At 40.7% G+C, this 21,158-nt stretch overlaps 1 protein-coding gene across 1 annotated transcript; it reads left to right on the top strand.

The window, feature by feature from the left end:
- The first annotated feature begins 11,119 nt into the window (after positions 1-11,119).
- On the top strand, positions 11,120-16,542 carry LOC307121354 (protein translocase subunit SecA-like). Its single transcript, XM_079808902.1, has 2 exons — positions 11,120-11,179; positions 11,388-16,542. The coding sequence occupies exon 2, from the start codon at positions 11,433-11,435 to the stop codon at positions 14,850-14,852; it is 3,420 nt and encodes a 1,139-aa protein (XP_079665028.1). The 5' UTR covers positions 11,120-11,179; positions 11,388-11,432; the 3' UTR covers positions 14,853-16,542.
- The last annotated feature ends 4,616 nt before the right edge of the window (positions 16,543-21,158 follow it).

Here is a 21,158-nt window from a genome sequence, read left to right as displayed (position 1 = left end):
CGCATTACTTTGTTTTGTGTTGTCTCTTGCCGCCACCATCACTCCAGATTTTACCATAACCTCAATGTTACTTCTGACCCTAAGATACATATAACATATTACTCAAAACTGCCTAATGTCATTGGGGACCTCAAACTACTGAGACTTTTAAAAAAGGACTAAAAACATTTCTTTTTAGGAGAACTTATGACTTTTAACCATTCAATCTATTAGTATTTTATCCTTCTTAAATGATCTTAACTGTAGCACTTTGAGATTTGTTCCAAATGTAAAGTGCAGTACAAATAAAATTTATTATTATTATTATTTATTATTAATGTTACGGAATGAAATGTCGACCCAGGACGAGCTGTAGGACTGTGAAGCTTTTCTCAGCTTTCTGCTCAAAATGTTGCTTTTCTTAAAGCTAATGCATGAAGCTAGAATAAATAGTTTGTTGTTGTTGTTTTGTTTAAAAGCAAAGCTCTGTTCTTTCTTTTGATATATTACATGTTCAGATTTGCATACAACAAAATATTTTGAGGGCAATGACATTTTTGTGAAAATTATCAAAAAACGCTGGGGGTGACAACTTTTAAAAAAATGCAGGTGGGGAAAGAGTTTAGAGTATTTAACAAAATACTGGAAAAGACACAGAGACAATAATCAAATTTGTAAATAAAGATAGAAGAGTTATAATTTTCACATTATTTGATTTGATCAGTTCTTGTGTTTCTGATTCTGTTCTCCATGTCATATAGACTTTTACATAGAAGAAAAAAAAAACTAAATAATGTGGTTACATTAACCAAAATAAAATAAAACATTGGGAAAATAATAAAACCTCAAGAATACCAGCTAGAATGAGCAAATAACATCTTTTAATGATGTAATGATGGGACTGGTACTGTATAAACTGTCACCAGTGAATCTGCAACAGGAGATCATATATTAAAAAAACATTTTTTCCCCCTGTTTGTTGGTCAGTTGGAGAGAGAACATGTCTGTACATTTGTTTATTTTATGTTATTTCACATGAGTTCACAGTTTTAATTTCATTATCATTTCTTCTGTACTTAATCTATTGCATTCAATATTTTTATAATGATGTAAAATAATAATTGATAATAATAAAGAAAATATGAGCAAACCAGATCTCACATCTGGAATACTGATCCGGCCCACATCTGGCACATGTGCAATGCTGATCCGGCCCACATCTGGCACATGTGCAATGCTGATCCGGCCCACATCTGGCACATGTGGAATGCTGATCCGGCCCACATCTGGCACATGTGGAATACTGATCCGGCCCACATCTGGCACATGTGGAATACTGATCCGGCCACATCTGGCACATGTGGAATACTGATCCGGCCCACATCTGGCACATGTGGAATACTGATCCAGCCCACATCTGGCACATGTGGAATGCTGATCCGGCCCACATCTGGCACATGTGGAATGCTGATCTGGCCCACATCTGGCACATGTGGAATGCTGATCTGGTCCAAATCTGGCACATGTGGAATGCTGATCTTGGCCACATCTGGCACATGTGGAATACTGATCCCGCCCACATCTGGCACATGTGGAATGTTGATCTGGCCCACATCTGGCACATGTGGAATACTGAATTGGCCCACATCTGGCACATGTGGATGCTGATCCGGCCCACATCTGGCACATGTGGAATGTTGATCTGGCCCACATGTGGCACATGTGGAATGTTGATCCGGCCCACATCTGGCACATGTGGAATGCTGATCTTGGCCACATCTGGCACATGTGGAATGTTGATCTGGCCCACATCTGGCACATGTGCAATGTTGATCTGGCCCGCATCTGGCACATGTGGAATACTGAATTGGCCCACATCTGGCACATGTGGATGCTGATCCGGCCCACATCTGGCACATGTGGAATGTTGATCTGGCCCACATCTGGCACATGTGGAATGTTGATCTGGCCCACATCTGGCACATGTGGAATACTGAATTGGCCCACATCTGGCACATGTGGAATACTGAATTGGCCCACATCTGGCACATGTGGATGCTGATCCGGCCCACATCTGGCACATGTGGAATACTGATCCGGCACATGTGGAATACTGATCTGGCCCACATCTGGCACATGTGGAATACTGATCTGGCCCACATCTGGCACATGTGGAATACTGATCTGGCCCACATCTGGCACATGTGGAATACTGATCTGGCCCACATCTGGCACATGTGGAATACTGATCTGGCCCACATCTGGCACATGTGGAATACTGATCTGGCCCACATCTAGCATTAAATATGGAGTCATCTTCGTGAAATCAATGTTGCTATGTGGGAAGACGTTGATTACTCAAAATTGGCACAAAATGCAGCAAGAGCCCCTTCATCCAGAGAGCTAACCCAGCAGATCTCCATCCCATCCACTCTGACGACTGCAGTGACTCTTCTTGTTAGCACATTTTTCCAGTCAGTGGCTTCCTGTACTTGAACAACTGGATATGGTGAAGATGGTTCACTCTGAGATAAAATCTGATTTGTGCTTTTGTCTTTTAATCAAATTTTACGATTATAAGAGTTAACTGATGGAGAGAAATTATATGCATAAGGAGTAAGATTATTATTATTCACCCCATTTGTACTGTATGTGGGCAGTAAATATATTTCAATATTTATAAAATGCAATTATGATAGACAATCAAGTCTATCATGACAAAGAAACATAGGCACAACTCCCAAGCACAATGAAGTGTTCAAGCTTCTCTCTGAACAAGACTAGCAACATGAGAAGTGCTGAAATCAATTCCTGATATCACATGATATTGACATGATATTATTACCTCTCCGGACCTTGAACATGATAGTTGCGTAGCTGTCAATGGAGGGACAGAGAGCTTCAGACTTCATTACAAATATCTTCATTTGTGTTACAAAGATGAACAAAAGTATTGCAGGTTTGGAGTGACATGAGGGTGAGTAATCAATAAAAGAGTTTTCAGTTTAGGTTGAACTAACCCTTTAATAAATAGGATAAAGTTTACTTTTTTTTACAAAATAGTCTTTAATGAGACAGTGAGCCCTGAGCGAGCTGTTGCACACTTGATGCAATGTTTCCAAAATAATGTTGAAAGTGCCAGCAGAGATTAACAGACTTTTACAGGAAACCAATTTCTTGATAAAGCTGAAATTAATTAAGACACAACAACATCCATGTCCTTGTGTACAGACAAAAACAATCAGGTAGATTAGGTAGGTATGTGTTTGCATATTGTCACTCATTATAATGATAAATCTGAGAACAATACATTGGTAACATGAGACACTTGTTGCATCACTGCATCAATAGGAAGAGCATTATAATAATATAAATGAAGTTCAAGAGCCCAACCAAAGGGAACACTGATCTCCATAATGGTGAAGGAAACATTTTTGGAAAATCAACATCAGTTTATGAAGTCAAAATTCTCTCAAAATGTTGTATTGACAATTCAACATTCAAGATGACTGAAATGAGTGAATGCAAACAGATAAAAATAACTATTAAGAATTGCCCCACCTCAAACAAAGAGTAACGAGTAAACAAGGCATTGTATGTGAACAGTACAGATTACTAGATTTTTACAATTAAGTTAAGACATTAAGTAAAGTGAACTAAACATGTTACTTAGAAACACTGCTGGATTTTACAGTGTGCAAACACTTCAGTCAAATCTCTCTTTTTCTAAACAGATTTAGTTTTCAGTGCTGTTAAACTGTGAATACTGAACAGCAATATGGCCCTCTGCCCGAATCATTTCCCACGCTGTTGTAAGTGAAAGAGAAAGAAGAAGAAGAAGAAGAAGAAGAAGAAGAAGAAGAAGGGAGAACACACTGAGAGTTTGCTGTTGTTATAAGCTTAATTTGGGGTAACTTTAAAAGATATAGTCTTACGTCTTGTTTGTCTTTAATTTGTATTACGCAAGTAGTTTCAAAAATATATTGTTGAATTTTTGTGCATGTTATTGTCAGGTGTTATGTAGTTCTTATTGTTTTGCTGTAAAAACACAAGCAGGTTTTGCACACTGAGCTGCATCCATCACTGCAAGAGAGATGGCAGATAAAGAGACAATCCATCCGTTTTGAGACCGCGCTCTGAGTTAACAGGAATTCACAGAGTTTCTCTGTTTCAGCACATGCAGGTCAAGCTTTAACTCACTTCTCCGGTCGAGCTGGTTTCATCACATCGTTTATTGGAACGCAACGCTTCAATCAGCACTGCAGAAAGGTTGGGGTGGTGTGATGTTGTCAATGTGTTTTCAGGTGCTTTAATGAACAATTTGCATTATTAAGATGTAATTAGAGGTGGGATTTATAGTAGTGATACCGAAACTAGACAGAATGGGGTGAAAATGTTAAGTTTTTATTTAAGACTTTGTTTGGAGTAACTAAAAAAATAGATTTATTGTGATATTCGTCATATGTGTGTTATTTATTTATTCATAGAGTTTAAATGAAACTAGGCAAAAAATGGGTGTAAAGATGTTCCGCCATCGTAAATATTTAAACATATCAAACGCAATGATGTCTGTTTGATGGAGGGAATCCGGTGTGGTCTGGATGAATCTCTCCGCTTCGTCATGCCTCGCAGCGATCCCTGCTGGACCCTGGGTATTACATCAACTTTACGCTGTGGCTGATCAGATCCGCGTTCTCAGTGGGCGAAGCGGAGGATGAAAACAGCCTCGTCCAGTCACACCTCACAGATGTCTCGCAATCAGATCCAGAGCACCGCCCATCAACATTCGACATACATTCGATACGACGATGCCTTAGCCTCCCGCAGACGGAGAGCATCTGCCCGCCGCTAGCACGGAGCCTGTGATGACAGTGCCCATTAAAGCCCCGGAGCCAAAGTTCCCAGGGGTGTGAGTCGGCAACAGCCGTCCCGGTGGGAATTTGGGTGGAGATCAACTCTGGGGAGGACTGGCTAATAGACTGGGACACTGTGACACTGCCTCCCACCCTGATCCATGTTCACTTTCTTCTTCATCGCTAGTATCAGCCACCATAGAGACTGAATCTTCGTCACACATAAACTGTGATCCGTCGCCTCTGTTGCCTTTGGCTTTTGGCTTACTTAGTTGGGGACACTAATATTCAACTATGTTCCTGATCTGTCCACATTGACACTACATGAGAACTGAACTGAGCTGGATGACGTCACTGTCTTCTCCAGAGCGACTGTGCAGCCGAATCAAATTTTGTTGCATTATTTTCCTGTTACCACTGTGAAACTGCTTTGAAACAATCTTCATTGTGACTTGACTTGACAGTTGTCCCACCCAACCTCCCTCTCCCACCTCCACTTTCTAGCACTGCCAGTCCTCCAGCCCTTCCTCAGCTGTTCACCTACAGCCCTTCATCTTCCCATGAGTTACCCTGCAGTACGGTGAAGCCTCAGAGCCTGCACTCACAAGCCTCGCCAGATAGGATCCTTCGGCTCAGCCTCTGACCTCTGATCCTCTCATTCCACCTCGGCTCGTCGACCTGTGGCTCCTCCCAACCTCAGGGCCACCAGAAACCCTCGACCTTGCGGCTTCACCGGATTCCCTCATGTCTCCGGCTCGGTCAGTCGTCACCCCTGCGCCACGGACTTGCGATCCTCCCGATGTGCTTTGGATCTCCACCCCTAGGGCTGCAGTGGGACTCCCCCCTTCCACCTGTTCACACTCCAAGCATGGAATCACTCACAGCTTTAGCCAATAATGGCCCAATGGAGGTCAGTATAAATCTGGGAACTTTGCTTCACTCAAGGTTGAATGGTCAGACAACCTCAGGATGGGGCGCAGAAGCAAAGGGAGGCCTAAAGTGAGACAGAATGAAGAGAAAAAGGACACGTTTAAACTTATAACCTCTGCTTTACCAACGTTTCCTTTATTTTTAGTTTTGACTTCCCCCTTCAAGTTGGCCTAGTGTTCAAACAGACGAGGAGAACACGGCTGTTACAGATACCCCAGACCAGGAAGAACCTAAGTTCCAGTTTAGATTCCTTTTTGCCTTCCTCAGTTCTTGGTTAAATAAAAGACAACTTATATGAACCCTGCCCCCGCCTCTCTTGTGGTTGTGTTTTGTGGCAGCTTAAACCTCTCCTTACACTGGGGACATGTCACAATCTGTGTATTTAAGTTCCTGCTTGTTTTCAGTTCATTGTCCGGTATTGTCTGTTCATGAGCACACTGTTTCACATGTTGGCTTGTTATTTGGATCTTATTAATAAATCCTGGGTTCTCTTCATCTTCATCTTCCTTGAACCTGAGCGTTACAGAATCTGTAATGTTACATTATTTCAATAATATAATACTATATTGTCATTTCAATCAGTGATAAGGCTTCAGTGAATCAGGCCACTTTCTGACACGATTGTGGCTTTGGCATTTTGTGCAGATACAGCATCTTGTATACACAGATCAGCCATACAATTATGACCACCTTCCTACTTCCTACATAATAGTGTGTTGGTCCACATTTTGGCCTGACCCGTCATGGCACGGACTCCACTAGACCCCTGAAGGTGTGCTGTGGTATCTGGCACCAAGATGTTAGCAGCAGATCCTCTAAGTCCTGTAAGTTGCAAGGTGGGGTCTCCATGGATCAGACTTGTTTGTTCAGCTCATCCCACAGATGCTAGACTTGATGGAGATTTGGGGAATTTGGAGGCCAAGTCAACACCTCAAACTTTTTGTTGTGCTTAAACCATTCCTGAAGCATTTGTGCTTTGTGTCAGACACATTATCTGCTGAAAGAGCCACAGCCATCAGGGAATACCATTTCTATGAAAGGCTGTATATGGTCTCAACATTGCTTAGGTAGGTGGGACGTGTCAAAATAACATCCACATGAATGGAGGACCCAAGGGTCAGCATGGGCACCCTGACTGGTCAGCGGCCCATACGCAACTAACTGAGATGCCCTGTGTATTCTGACACCTTTCTATCAGAACCAGCATTAACTTCTTGAGCAGTTTGAGCTCCAGTAGCTCGTCTGTTTGATTGGACCACACGGGCCAGCCTTCGCTCCCCACGTGCATCAATGAGCCTTGGCCACCCATGACCCTGTGGCCGGTTCTCCACTGGTCCTCCATGCTCCTGTGGCCGGTTCTCCACTGTTCCTTCATGACCCTGTGGCCGGTTCTCCACTGGTCCTTCATGACCCTGTGGCCGGTTCTCCACTGGTCCTTCATGACTCTGTGGCCGGTTCTCCACTGGTCCTTCATGACCCTGTCGCCGGTTCTCCACTGGTCTTCCATGACCCTGTGGCCGGTTCTCCACTGGTCCTTCATGACCCTGTGGCCGGTTCTCCACTGGTCCTTCATGACCCTGTGGCCGGTTCTCCACTGGTCTTCCATGACCCTGTGGCCGGTTCTCCACTGGTCCTTCATGACCCTGTGGCCGGTTCTCCACTGTTCCTTCATGACCGTGTGGCCGGTTCTCCACTGGTCCTCCATGACCCTGTGGCCGGTTCTCCACTGGTCCTTCATGACCCTGTGGCCGGTTCTCCACTGGTCCTCCATGACCCTGTGGCCGGTTCTCCACTGGTCCTCCATGACCCTGTGGCCGGTTCTCCACTGTTCCTCCATGACCCTGTGGCCGGTTCTCCACTGTTCCTTCATGACCCTGTGGCCGGTTCTCCACTGGTCCTTCATGACCCTGTGGCCGGTTCTCCACTGGTCCTCCATGACCCTGTGGCCGGTTCTCCACTGTTCCTTCATGACCCTGTGGCCGGTTCTCCACTGGTCCTTCATGACCCTGTGGCCGGTTCTCCACTGGTCCTTCATGACCCTGTGGCCGGTTCTCCACTGTTCCTTCATGACCCTGTGGCCGGTTCTCCACTGTTCCTTCATGACCCTGTGGCCGGTTCTCCACTGGTCCTCCATGACCCTGTGGCCGGTTCTCCACTGTTCCTTCCTTGGAGCACTTTTGATAGAGACTGACCACTGCAGACCGGGAACACCCCACAAGAGCTGCAGTTTTGGAGATGCTCTGACCCAGTCGTCTAGCCATCACAATCTGGCCCTTGCCAAACTCACTCAAATCCTTACGCTTGCCCATTTTTCCTGCTTCTAACACATCACCTTTGAGGACAAAAGGTTCACTTGCTGCCTAATATATCCCACCCACTAACAGGCGATCATCAGTGTTATTCACTTCACCTGGTCATAATGTTATTCCTGATCGGTGTATATACAAATTAAATAAACCACAGCTCTGCTTTTTCCCCAATCACCCACACTATTTTGTTTATATCTATATAATCTTTACCACCATTTTTTTTTAACTTGTGTTTTATTAATCGTGGCAACAATGGCAGCACCTGATGACCCGCACCGGCGCAACTGTATGGAGCAACCTCCCAGAATGCAGTAAGAAAACGTTATTTTGCATATTCACTTGATTCAGAGAATTATTGAGTTTTTTATGTATTAGTATTTAGCAGTATTAATAAAAATAAGATTTGAAGTCGAGTACACATTTATTTAGCACAAATTATTAACATTTAAAGAATCTTGGTTTCATGTCAGCTACCATTAATAAACAAAATGTACAATATATAATTATACTGTTAATTCTGATAAAACATTTTTCTCTCTAGATTTTCTTTTAAATGTCTCGAAGAGGATTTGAATAAACTCTTTAAGAATGAATATCCTCAAACCCAGCAGTGCATAGACAGACTGTTTGCTATCATGAACACATTTGAAGAAGATTTCAGACGTGCTGATACAGGCTCTCAGCATGGAAAAAAACTCTAGAATAACTGGATTGGTCATGATGGGTTTGGGATTCGCTTTAGCTCCGTTTACTCTGGGAGCTTCTGCCTTTGTTGCTGGAGCAGGAGCAGCGGTGGCCGCAGGTGGTGTGATCGGTAGAGGAGTCTGGAACAAAAAGAAATCAAGAATGCGGACAAAATTCAAAGAAGACTTTGAAGCTGAACTGGAGGAATTTAAGAGTAAAATCTTCTGTATGAATGGCAAGATGAAAGCCATTAATCAGCTTATTGAGGAAATAATGAGAGACATTAATAACCCAGAGCATGAGGTCAGTTATTTAGGTAAATATTTCGACTCCGCCTATGAATTCTCACACTTCATACGGATATATGACGTTGGTGGATTGGCTGAGAGGATTTCTGAAACTGTGTGTGTGACTGGAACACTTACAGGAATTGTTGCTCAGGTCCAATCTGGGCTTGACAGACTCTCGAGCAGCAATGATACCAAAGAGCTCGATGACATGAAGGAGAAAATTCAAACCTTACAAAACATTATGAATGTAATTAAATAAACAAAAGACAGAATGTCAACTTGACAAAATTAAATAATATACATGCACTGTTAAAAATGTTGGTGTAAAATGACAGTATTCCAGGTTAATAATTGCATTACTTCACAGGACTTTTCTTGTATCTATCTGCACTAAAAAGTTGTAAAAAAAATCATGGTTTTATTGTGAGTTTAACGCAAACACAAATGACTGTAAACAAATAACATCATACTGTATTTCTACAGTGCATATGTACTATGAATGTACCCATCATGCAGTGCGGCATGAATAGATTACGCTGTTGTGTTTCTTAATTCGATTTCTCTGTCCTAATGTACTTATTTTTACTTTGCTTTTGGCAGTTTGTTTATTTTATGTTTTTATTATTTGATGAGTGTCACAATTGTTGTGTTTTGTACGTCAAGTATTAATATCTGTTCATTATTATGTGATGTTTAGAAGATGCTGTCATCTTTCATAGATGCATCTCATCCATTGCTTTATTATTGTGAAAGAGCCAGTTGTGAATTTTAAATGTGATTTGTAAATATTCATGCTTAATAATGCTAAAATAAAATCTTCATATTCATGCTAAGATTAGTTTGGCTAAACTATTTCATATTCTAGCTTGTCTTCAAAAATGTTTTTTTTATTTTATTTGTCAGATTCATGACTTGGCTAGATCATAAACTTCAATATGAATACAGAGGATCCAAGATGGTCTGTGTTCGTTGCGTTCATTGGTTTTTCAATTTAATATTGAAAGTAGAAAAATGAGAAAACAGCTCATTTCTTCATGAAATGCTCCTTTCTCTGATTGGTCAACCAAAAATCAACGATGTTCAGTTCTTCCACAGAACAACAGTCCCACGCTGCAGATTCTTAAAGTGTTTATTACAAATAATCTCTCTCTCATCAAACAATCGGACTAAAGAATGCTTTGACACAAATCACACGGGAGGGTTTTTTTCTCTATAGGCATGGGTTCGACAACCTGATTTTCGCAGATCACACGACATAGTGAAAGTAAAACTAAACACAGCAGAAAATACCCAACCAAAGAAAGCCTGTTTAAACTGAACACAGATGAATGTTTGATTATGTAAAGCTGGTCAAATGACTGAATCAAATTTACTAATCAGCTAAAATTTACTAAATTTACTAATTTTATTAATCAGCATAACCAGTTTACTCAACTATGTTTCAAAGTAAAGACTGGAATTTGAAATGTACTCTAACAGGATTTTATATTCATCAGTTACTTTCCATGTTTTAAAACGGTTTTGGGTTTCTTAGGTTAGAATGCGGGGTCACTATGTATTTTATATACAGATGAAAAAACACTTACTAAAAGTACGAAAAGAAATCAGCATAACAGTCATGCCAGACAGTCAACACCATAAATAACCAGTCAGTGAAGAAATGCACCATCACACCACACCTGAACAGCAAAGAAACCTGTATACACAAGTAATCAACCGTATCACACCATTTTCGGTACTTCCCAACACAACAGAAAGTGAAAGAATGTGCTGATGGTTAATATCACGCAGTGAGAAAACTAAGAAGGTGAAACAATAACTAATAGTTTGCTAATGACAGATTTTCCTGCATGCAAAATTGTCTAAATGTTGAATTAGGGCATATTAGTTGATACTTTAGGCATAACTTAAAATCCATAGTTTCAGATCTCCATTTGTAAATAAACAATAGCACGCACTTCGTGTTCTTTCAAATCACGTGTCAAATTGAAGACGATTTAGCAGTGGAAATCCCAGGGCATGAGAGACGTCATCGTCTCAAACACATATAAGGAAACTCCCATGAGACTTTTTCACAGACGACTCTAGAAGAGGTTTGCTGTAACCACTCCACAACAATATGGTCTTGAAAAGTGTAAGTATAGTATTATAAATAAATACTATTTCAGAGGAAAAGGTCTGAATAATAAAAATACATTTTTGAGAACATACTTTTAAAACTAGCTCTATTTTTTTTTTGTAAAATAAAGTCTATCATAGTCTTAATTATCTTGTTTATTAATCATTTTGTCTGTTTATGTTTGTTAGTTACGCTGAAGTTTAATGTGTTTTTTAAACCACAGACAGAGATGCTGCTTTGTGAAAAATATCACGGGTAAATTTTGAAAATGGAAGCATCTGGAAAACTGCTGTCATCAAGACTGATTTCCCTGCTTAAGAACGGACAATGGGGGAAAGATGATGTCGTCAAGTTGTTTAAAACCCTCGTGAAAGAATTTAATGGCAGAAATGAAGATTTTCCCACATGGATGATGAAAATCCTTCATCAAGTGGAGATTCACAAAATAAGTGTGTCAGATCTGACATTGAATGACGATAATATTGTGGATCAAATTAATAAAATAGCCAAAAACACTGAGGAGAAAACACTGGATGAGATTATGAGGGAAATCTGTGAACAGGCAGATGTTGATGAAGAAACTATGGCAGTAGTGCGAGATATTGTGTCCTCTGTGTCCAAATGTCTGTCAGCATCTACAGCTCCACATCTACAAGGAATAAAACAAAGTTTGTTCAAGCTCTGCAAAGCTGTAGAAAATACAATGAACTTTAAACCTCGAGAGACTCAGATGGTGAGCTGGTGCATTCTTGCTCTTTCTAAATCAAGTCGGCTGGTTCAGGTGGGAACAGGGGAAGGAAAGTCATGTATCGTGGCAATGTTTGCAGCGTATCAGGCAATGACCGGGAAAACCCCTGATATCATCTCCAGTTCTCCTGTTCTTGCTAAAAGAGACGCTAAAGAATGGCGTAGATTTTATAAGGAACTGAATATTACTGTTGATACCAACACCAACAAATCAAAAGACAGTGAGCTGAAGAAGTGCTATGAATGCCAGGTTGTCTACGGTACGACTGACAGTTTTGCAGGTGATTTTCTGAGACAGCGCTTCCACAGAAGAGATGTGAGACCTAAGAGAGAGTTTCACTGTGTTATAGTGGATGAGGTGGATTCTCTAATGCTGGACAAAGGTCTTGAAGTGGTCTACTTGAATAGCAATATACCTCTCATGGAACTGTTAAATGGGACACTGGCTGACATTTGGTTTATCATCAACCAGATGAAGCGTTTAGAGACTGGGGAGATTGTAGGGCACATTCAGCTCTTTTCTCAGGTTCTGTCTGAAATCATGCATGACAATAAAAACATTGATCAACAAAGTATTGTGCAGGCGGCTGTGGATGCAGGAATAATGCCTTTAAAACCTTCAGTGCAAGTGCAAGAAAACATGACAAATGTTTTAAAATGCCTAGATAAAGCAAGTGTTGTGCAGATGGTGGCATTTATCACCATGTTTGTGGGAAACTTCCCTGAGTATTTCATCAAACTCTACCAGCAAGCGCCTGATGGGGCTTTAAGGAAACTCAATGAAATCAGTCCTATGGGTACAAATAACAGACAAGAAATATCAATTCTTCTTCTGGGAAATGGAAAATGTCATGTTGTGCACTTTGATGAAGACTCACTGGTTACATCACTAGGGAAAAGCATAAAAATGGTTTATCAGTCTGAATCAATAGGAGAACAAACTGAATCTCGTATCCCAGGCCTCCAAGACCTTGTTAATGGAAAGATACAAACCTGGATTGAAAATGCTCTGCAAGCCACCAAAATGACTCTGGGCCACGAATACGTCCTTCATGGAGATGGAGTCGCTCCTGTCGATTACAGTTCCACTGGCGTTGTGCAGAATGACATGAGATGGGGGGAAGGACTTCAGCAGTTTCTGGAGATGAAACACCAAACTAAACTGTCCAACATGAGTCTTATTACAAACTTCATGTCTAATGTGGGTTTATTCAAGAAATACCAAAAACAGATCTATGGGATCACAGGAACTTTGGGGGACCAAACAGAGCTTGAGATGGTGAAGAAGCTCTACAACGGCATTGATACCTGTAAGATTCCCTCATATAGACGAAGGAAACTTTATGAGCTTGAAGGTATGGTAGTCCCTGAGGAGGACGAGTGGATCAGGACGGTCTGTAATGTCGTACAGGATCAAGTGACTTCTACAGTCTATCGAGGTCCACGTGCAGCTCTCGTCATCTGTGAAACGATCAATCGTGCAGGAAACATTTACAAAGCCCTGGCAGACACGATCTCAAAAGACAAACTAAAACTTTATGTGAATAACAACATGGATAACTCTACAATAACAGAGTCAGACATTCAAGAAGGGGACGTCATCATTGCAACTAATCTAGCGGGTCGAGGGACAGACCTAAAGGTCTGTGAAAGCGTAGAGGAGGCAGGAGGTCTGTTTGTGGTGCAAACCTTCTTACCTCTGAACGTCCGTGTTGAAAAGCAAGCCTTCGGGCGAACGGCTCGCCAAGGGAGTCCAGGATCTGCTCAACTCATCATGTGCGCCAGTCATTTCTCTGACTCTGTGAAACTAGTGATGGACGTAAACACTTCTCTCGCCAGCTTACTCGGCCGTCTGAAACATCTTACATCTATATTGATGTCACGTGGTTGCACAGAAAGCCGGTTTGAGGAAACGGTTAATTGCTATCTGGAAAATCACAGCTCCCAAAATCATGAGGCAATGGTCTCTGCTCTGACAGGCCTTTTGACAATGAAATCGATCACATTTATGAAAACCAATCTGCAAGAGGCAAAAGATGCCAGAAACATTATGGTGAAGATCAGACTCTCAAGGTTCCTTGAAAAAGACATTCCAAAAATCGTAAAAGAGGAAGAGCTTTTTTCTGATTACCTTAATGTGTTGGACAACATATATATTGTTTTCTCCGACCAGCTTGATGTAATTGTGCCCTGTCTTCATGAGTGTTGGGGTTTGTGGCTCCTAATGCACTTCAGTGAGGAAACATCCATTGTGACACTGAAGGAACAGCTAAAGGTGGATTTATCAAGCGCAATGCAGAAACTTTTGAGCAAACAGTCTCCATCCTCCATGGTCTACTATTACATTAGGTCTGGAAACAATCTCCGTGAGAAGGGACGCCTTGCTGAGAGCATTGAGATGTACACCAAAGCTTTGGAGACCGGCACATCTGGGGAGATTATTCCTCTCTATAATCGTGCACTGGCCACTATTACTAAGAAAAACGCTGGCTATATTGCTCAAGCATTGACTGATCTGGAAAAGGCTGGCAAGGCAATAGATTCATACAAGTCACACCTGGCACATATTTTTACATGTGTGAAATTATCAAGCCAAGAGCAGACAACAGAAGGCGACACTATGCTCATAAAACAGCTTCGAGTGAAGTGTATGATTGTAGACCTACTCAAGATGAACATTCAAGACGCTGTAATGAAGTTGAAGAGTGCTGAAATCAGAGGAGGAGATGTGAGACTGACTGAAAAACATCCAGTCTTTCTGGCTGCACACATTATGCTCAGTTATCCAAGACTTCTAAATGATCTGACGATGGAGACTGTACACGTAATATCATTGGGTCTTGAAGACATCTTCTCTTTAGACACCATTTTTTCTGCCAGTGGCCTTTTGTCAAAAGTATTAAAACTTATGAAATACGACAAAGCTTTCAAAAATAACTAAACAAACGAGGTATGCCGTCAGTTTTACATAAGGATCACATCTCTAATGTGTATCTTATGTACATGTCTAAGGAATTATTACTCTCTAATCACATATACTGTGCATGAGTTCATACACTATAATTTTCAGAAGTTAGCATTGCAAATTATGAAAGACTTCATAAACGTCACTTAATAAAAAGTAGGTCTATATTGTCAAGGAAGGGATAAAAGAAGATTGTAACTGTTGCCTGTATAGTATAAGTACTACCTATTGCAATACAATATAGTCACACTATAGAAATGCTCTACTGCACTATTCTAACTGCACTTTTTTTCCATCGTCAGTAACACTCTTTTATCTTTTTTCAGAAAATTAACAGTAAAAGACTGGCAGAAAAGTTGCCAGTAATTCACTATTCATTTTACAGTTATTTTCTGTACTTTACAGTGTGTTTAAGAAAGGCAGCGCAGATGACTGAATAAGTGTGTATGCTCAACACTTCCTGAGCTCATGCGATGGGCAACGAGCCCTGCTATGAGCAGATTCACTGAAGATGGAGAAGCAAGTGTGTGACATGGGACTGAGAGCATTCACTGTTCAGAGAGTTATACTTATATTGTGTGTCAGTGCTGAATCGTACCCCAGGTAGCCAGTGTAATCGCGGCTGATTTCCGGCTTATTCGCCTGTTCTGGCAGTGGCTCACCAAAAGTGAGCCAGCTCTGGCACAGTAATGGTTGCCCGATTTGGCTAGGCTTTGGATGTGCGGAATTGATTTGCACTGAGACACAGCACATTTAGCCACATTCAGCCCGATTACGGACCGTTAGAGCTGGTCTGATTATGGGTGAGATATGGTCACACAGACCCGGACCAGTTTAGGATGAGTGCTGGGGGCGGGTCTCCTTTTACAATGTGGTAAATTATACTTAGTAGATGACCCTTAAAATGAAATGTAATATCCTTTCCCTGTCAACGTAATGCTATTTATTTGTGTATTTTAAATTTAATTCATGTTAATATTTTTTCCCATTTTTCCCCACATTCTCTTTTTTCTTAACTTACTAAATTGGGAAATGAATGATTTAGCTGATGAAGCTTAAAGTGATTAAGGGAACTTTAACATTATTTCTGCTATATGAGCGTCACCTGCAGACTTTTTGTAGGGCTAATTGTCAGAAAAACAGAAGCACTTGCTACCATGATGAGTAAACCTTTGATAATCTAACACATAATATAATTTTAATAAACCGTTCTACACATATAATATTGAAGTAATGTTTACTTATAATAAAGCTATAATCGTGAGTTTTGTGACAGCCAGAGTTTAGCTCCTGCCTAATTAAACACACCTGAATCAGCCAATCAAAGACTCCAGGATTACTACCGGGCAGGTGTTTTGGAGCTGGTTGGAGATACACTTTGCAGGACAACAGCAACTAAACAAACCAATATAAAGTCTTACATTTTGAATACATTCATAAACATTTTGTATTGTTTCATCTGTAGCAAGAATATGACATGCTTTTTTCCACCACATTTTTCTATTAATCGACAGTAAGGATCACTGTTACAATCAGAAGCAATAATCAACAATAATGATTTTGTGATGAAATTGCAGCTTCTCCGTCTACTGAGTGTTTTTTTTTTTTTGCATTATGCAATTTTTGTGTAAATGCATGTACATGAACAGCATTAAACAGTCTGTATAAATAAGCATAAATGCAACTTCTGTTCCACCTTTGCACTGTAAAGATGCCTTTTCTTGATGTTGAAAGAAACTGGATTGGTAACAGTCTAGTATTGCGATTGATCTTTAAAATAAAAAATCAGTGTGAAGAAATGCATGTACTGCCAGTGTACATGCATTTCTTTGAATTAAATTGTATCAATTCACAGAAATTCAATTTGACCAACTGAAAAATCTAGATGTGACCAGTCACTAGAAAATGTTAGATTGGAGAAATGTTTTACAGCAGTGTTGGTAAATTACATTTTTCCATGGGCTCAACATATTATTTCAAATTGAGCCCATATTAACAGACTATTGCCACAATGGATAAAATTCAATTCACAGAAATTCAATTTGGCCAATTGAGAAATTTAGATGTGATCAGTCACTAGACATTTTTGAATTGGAGAGGCCTGACATTTTTTACAGTGCAGGCAAGTCCCGTTCTCCTGGCAAACCCAGACTCGTTCATGGGATTGTCAGACAGAGAAGCGTGATTGGTCACTCAGAGAACACGTCTCCTCTGCTCTAGAGTCCAGTGGTGGCGCGCTTTACCCCACTGCATCCCACGCTTTGCATTGCACTTGGTGATGTAAGGCTTGGATGAGCGGCTCGGTCATGGAAACCCATTCCATGAAGCTCTACACACTGTTCTTGAGCTCATCTGAAGGCCACAGAAGTTTGGAGGTCTGGAGCTCTTGACTCTGCAGAAAGTTGGCCACTTCTGTGACCCTCAGCATGCGCTGACCCCGCTCTGTGATCTCACTTCATGACTGAGTTGCTGTTGTTCCCAATTGCTTCCACTTTGTTATAATCCCACTAACAGTTGAGCGTGGAATATTTAGGGGTTCAAGCATGAAATGCTGAAACCCTATTGTAATTGTAAGGATTCGTAAAATGCATTGTGCAGGCCAAACCGTAAGGCCTAGAGACATGAAACCTGGCCAGATGGTAGGCCTCAGTTTGGGGACAACCTATCAGAGTATGACCCCGAATGGCCCATAGGTGGCGCTACAGCAACCAAAAGTTCAAATTTGCTAATAACTCTTAGACTGTTTGTCCCAGGATCAAGTGTCTAATATCGTTGGAATCCTTGGCTCAAGGCAGACAAAATGGCTATCTCCGATTTGGATGTAGGCAGGGAACATTTTCTGCTATGTCGAATTTTGTCCAAAACCTACTTTTGCGAACTAGTCCCTGGTTTTTTGCCCGATCGGAACCAAACCAGTCTAGGACAATTCTCTGGACTCTCTAGATCAATAATTATTGAAAAAAAGTTCAACTTTTGCATTTAAGTGGCTATAACAGGGTCATTTAGAAAAGGGGCGTGGCAAAATACACTAAAAAGCCTATAAATCCCAAATGAAAACTCAGAACTTCACCAAAATTGATGAGCATATGTGTCCGAACATGGTGAGAAAGCATGCAGAGTTTCATGGAGATCGGACCATAGGTGGCGCTATAACTGGCAAAAGCCTTCATTCTTATTAGGGGTTCAAGCATGAAATGCTGAAACCCTATTGTAATTGTAAGGATTCGTAAAACGCATTGTGCAGGCCAAACCGTAAGGCCTAGAGACATGAAACCTGGCCAGATGGTAGGCCTCAGTTTGGGGACAACCTATCAGAGTATGACCCCGAATGGCCCATAGGTGGCGCTACAGCAACCAAAAGTTAAAAATTGCTCATAACTCTTAGTCTGTTTGTCCCAGGATCAAGTGTCTTGTATTGTTGGAATCTTTGGCTCAAGGCGGACAAAATGGCTATCTCCGATTTGCTCGCCCTTCGGGCACCAATTTCGAGTAAATTGCATTTTTTTGAAAAACCAATTTTTGCTGAATTCTCCTAGGTTTTTGGCCCGATTGGAACCAAACCACTGCAAGAATATTCTCTGGAGTCTGACAATCAATAATCATCCAAAAAATTCAAAATTTAAATTAACGGTCGATAAGGGGAACCAAAATCTTTGATGGCACTAGGGCCATTTTTACTAAAATGGTTATAAATTGTGAACGGAAAGAGTTTTTTTTGCTAAACCTGGGATACATCTTCGTGAGCTCAATCTGAGATCATTTGAAAAAAATCGCAACAATTGGCCACTAGGTGGCACTATACAATGGTTATAACTTGTGAACGGAAAGAGATATTTATGCTAAACTTGGGACACATGTTCATAAGCTCAATCTGAGTTGACGTGAAAAAAAATCGTGACAATTGGCCACTTGGTGGCGCTAAAACAGTGAAAAAAATCATGAAAATAGCTATAAGCGCACCCAACCGTTAGTCTACTGAAAATTGGCATGCGGTGTCTTTGTCCAGGGTGCCATGATAGTCTATGAGAATATTGGTGTATCTCAAAAAACTCAGTATACGTCATTGGCTTTGCCTTGAAGGAGCCTTAGAAGTTTCAAGCCCGTGTTTTTTTCACAGGAGTGGCCTCCTAAGAATCCTTGCCGAGTCCAACAATACCAAACATGCCAGGTTTCGCTTTATGGTTTTTGTAAGTGTCATTTAGAGCTTTAAAAAATTGTGGTTATCTTCAAAGCCGTTAGTCTGATCGAGACAACAACAAAAAAACAAAGGAAATTTGAAAACATAGGTAAATAGCTAAACAATAATGCCAAAATGTTAAAATTATGATAGAAACTGACAAAAAAAATTATTAAATCCAATCAATTTCACCCATGGATCATTTTGATGCTCTCACATGTTTGAAACGAACAATGATGGATTGTGATGAAATTTGTTTTGAATTGAGACTGACGAATCCCCGTCCATACTGTCAATGACCGTTCGCAAAGACCCGCCCACTTTAGTTACTGTTGCTATGTCTGACAAGCGACGCCACTCTCAGGCCTAGTCCACACGGACACGGGTATTTTTATAACCGGAGTTTTTCCTCCTGTGTTTTAAAAAAAAATCCTGTCCACACATGCTCGGTTTTAAAGAAATCTCCGTCTACATGAAAACGCAAAAACCCGCTATCAAGCGCTGTCAAGAGCATGCCACACCAGCAGGCGGCGATATCACCCTAATCGTAAAGGCATGTTGGCCAATCAGAAGCCTAACAGAAAGTTATTACCAGTTCCGGTAGGCTTACAAACATGGCGCACAGAGGAAAGGGGGAGTCATATATTTGGAGTGATGATGAAATTCAATTGTTCCTTACTGTCACACTTGAATACAAAGTTAGCAAAACTCAGGAAAACGTGGACTGGGAGTCTTGCCAGTCCAAGTACGCCGACATCCTAGCGCTGTTCCTAGAGCAGTACCCTTCTGAGATGTCCCAAGAGTTTCCTCATCGTAAAGAGGATATAACCAGGACCATCATCACCAACAAGCTTAAGACGATCCGGGGTAAATACAGGCAAGCGGTGGATTCCGGTAGGAAAAGCGGCCATGGCAGAGTGGTTCTACTTTATTTTGAACTATGTGAGCAGATATGGGGTGGTTCTCCTGCAACGACAACCATTCCATCCGGTATAGAAACGACGGATGTTGATACGGCCTCTCATCACAGTTCAGATTCTGCATCTTCTACACTTGATCTCTCGGCTGCGGAAATGTCTCCTGTGTCTGATCAACTTCAAGACTCTGATGGCAGCACTTTGGCCCCCTCAGTGGTGAAGGAGAGGAGAGCTCTACTTAATGTATGTATCCTTAATCGTTGACCATTAAGACGTGCATTTTGTTTATAAAAGTAGAATGTAGATTAACTCTATATACACACCGGTACCGGTGTGTCTGTTGCAGTGGTGGAATAAGTACCGGGTCATTTACTTAAGTAAACGTAGCAATAACACAGTAGAAAGGTACCCTGTTACAAGTAAAAGTCCTGTATTAAAAATCGTAAAAGTACAAAAGTATAAGCATATATGTTTCAACAAAACCATGAAAAGGCTTAAGTACCAAAATAAAAAATGATGAATTAATTTCAGAAAACAGATATTTTATTACTGGAGAACTTATCAATGTGTTAATGTGTTCATCATGTTAATGTTACAACTGGTAAAGGCAGGGATAATTTTAAAGGCAAAGTTCACTTTAAAATGAAAATTCTGTCATCATTTACTCACCCTTAAGTTGTTTCAAACCTGTATGAATTTCTTTCTTCTGCTGAACATAAAGGAAGATATTTTGAAAAATGTCAGTAACCAACTAGTTAACTGGAAACATTGACTTCCATAGTAATTTTGTTTTTCTACTATGGAAGTCAATGTTTCCAGTTAACTAGTTGGTTACTGACATTCTTCAAAATATCTTCCTTTATGTTCAGCAGAAGAAAGAAATTCATACAGGTTTGAAACAACTTGAGGGTGAGTAAATGATGACAGAATTTTCATTTAAAGTGAACTTCAAGTACTTTATATACTGGTGGGTATTGATGATCTAAAACTGCAGTACTGGACATTGGAAATACTCAAAACATAAGTTACACAAAACTGGACTTAAGTACAATGTAAATGTACTTAGCTTTATAACACCAATGTTCTGTTGGTCATGTGGCTAACTCGGTTGTAACATTTTAGCATTTAGGCTATTTAGTTGAAACTTTCTTATGTAAGTTTGAAATAATTATTTTAATCTACTGTTTT

Source organism: Gobio gobio, assembly GCF_949357685.1.
Source record: "Gobio gobio genome assembly, chromosome: 2".
In the NCBI taxonomy this organism is placed as follows: domain Eukaryota; kingdom Metazoa; phylum Chordata; class Actinopteri; order Cypriniformes; family Gobionidae; genus Gobio; species Gobio gobio.
Note: the sequence above shows the minus strand (reverse complement) of the source record. Positions and strands in the feature narration are given on the sequence as shown.

Coding starts and splice junctions, on each gene's coding strand:
- LOC307121354 (XM_079808902.1), top strand. CDS start 11,433: ATGGAAGCATCTGGAAAACTGCTGTCATCAAGACTGATTTCCCTGCTT.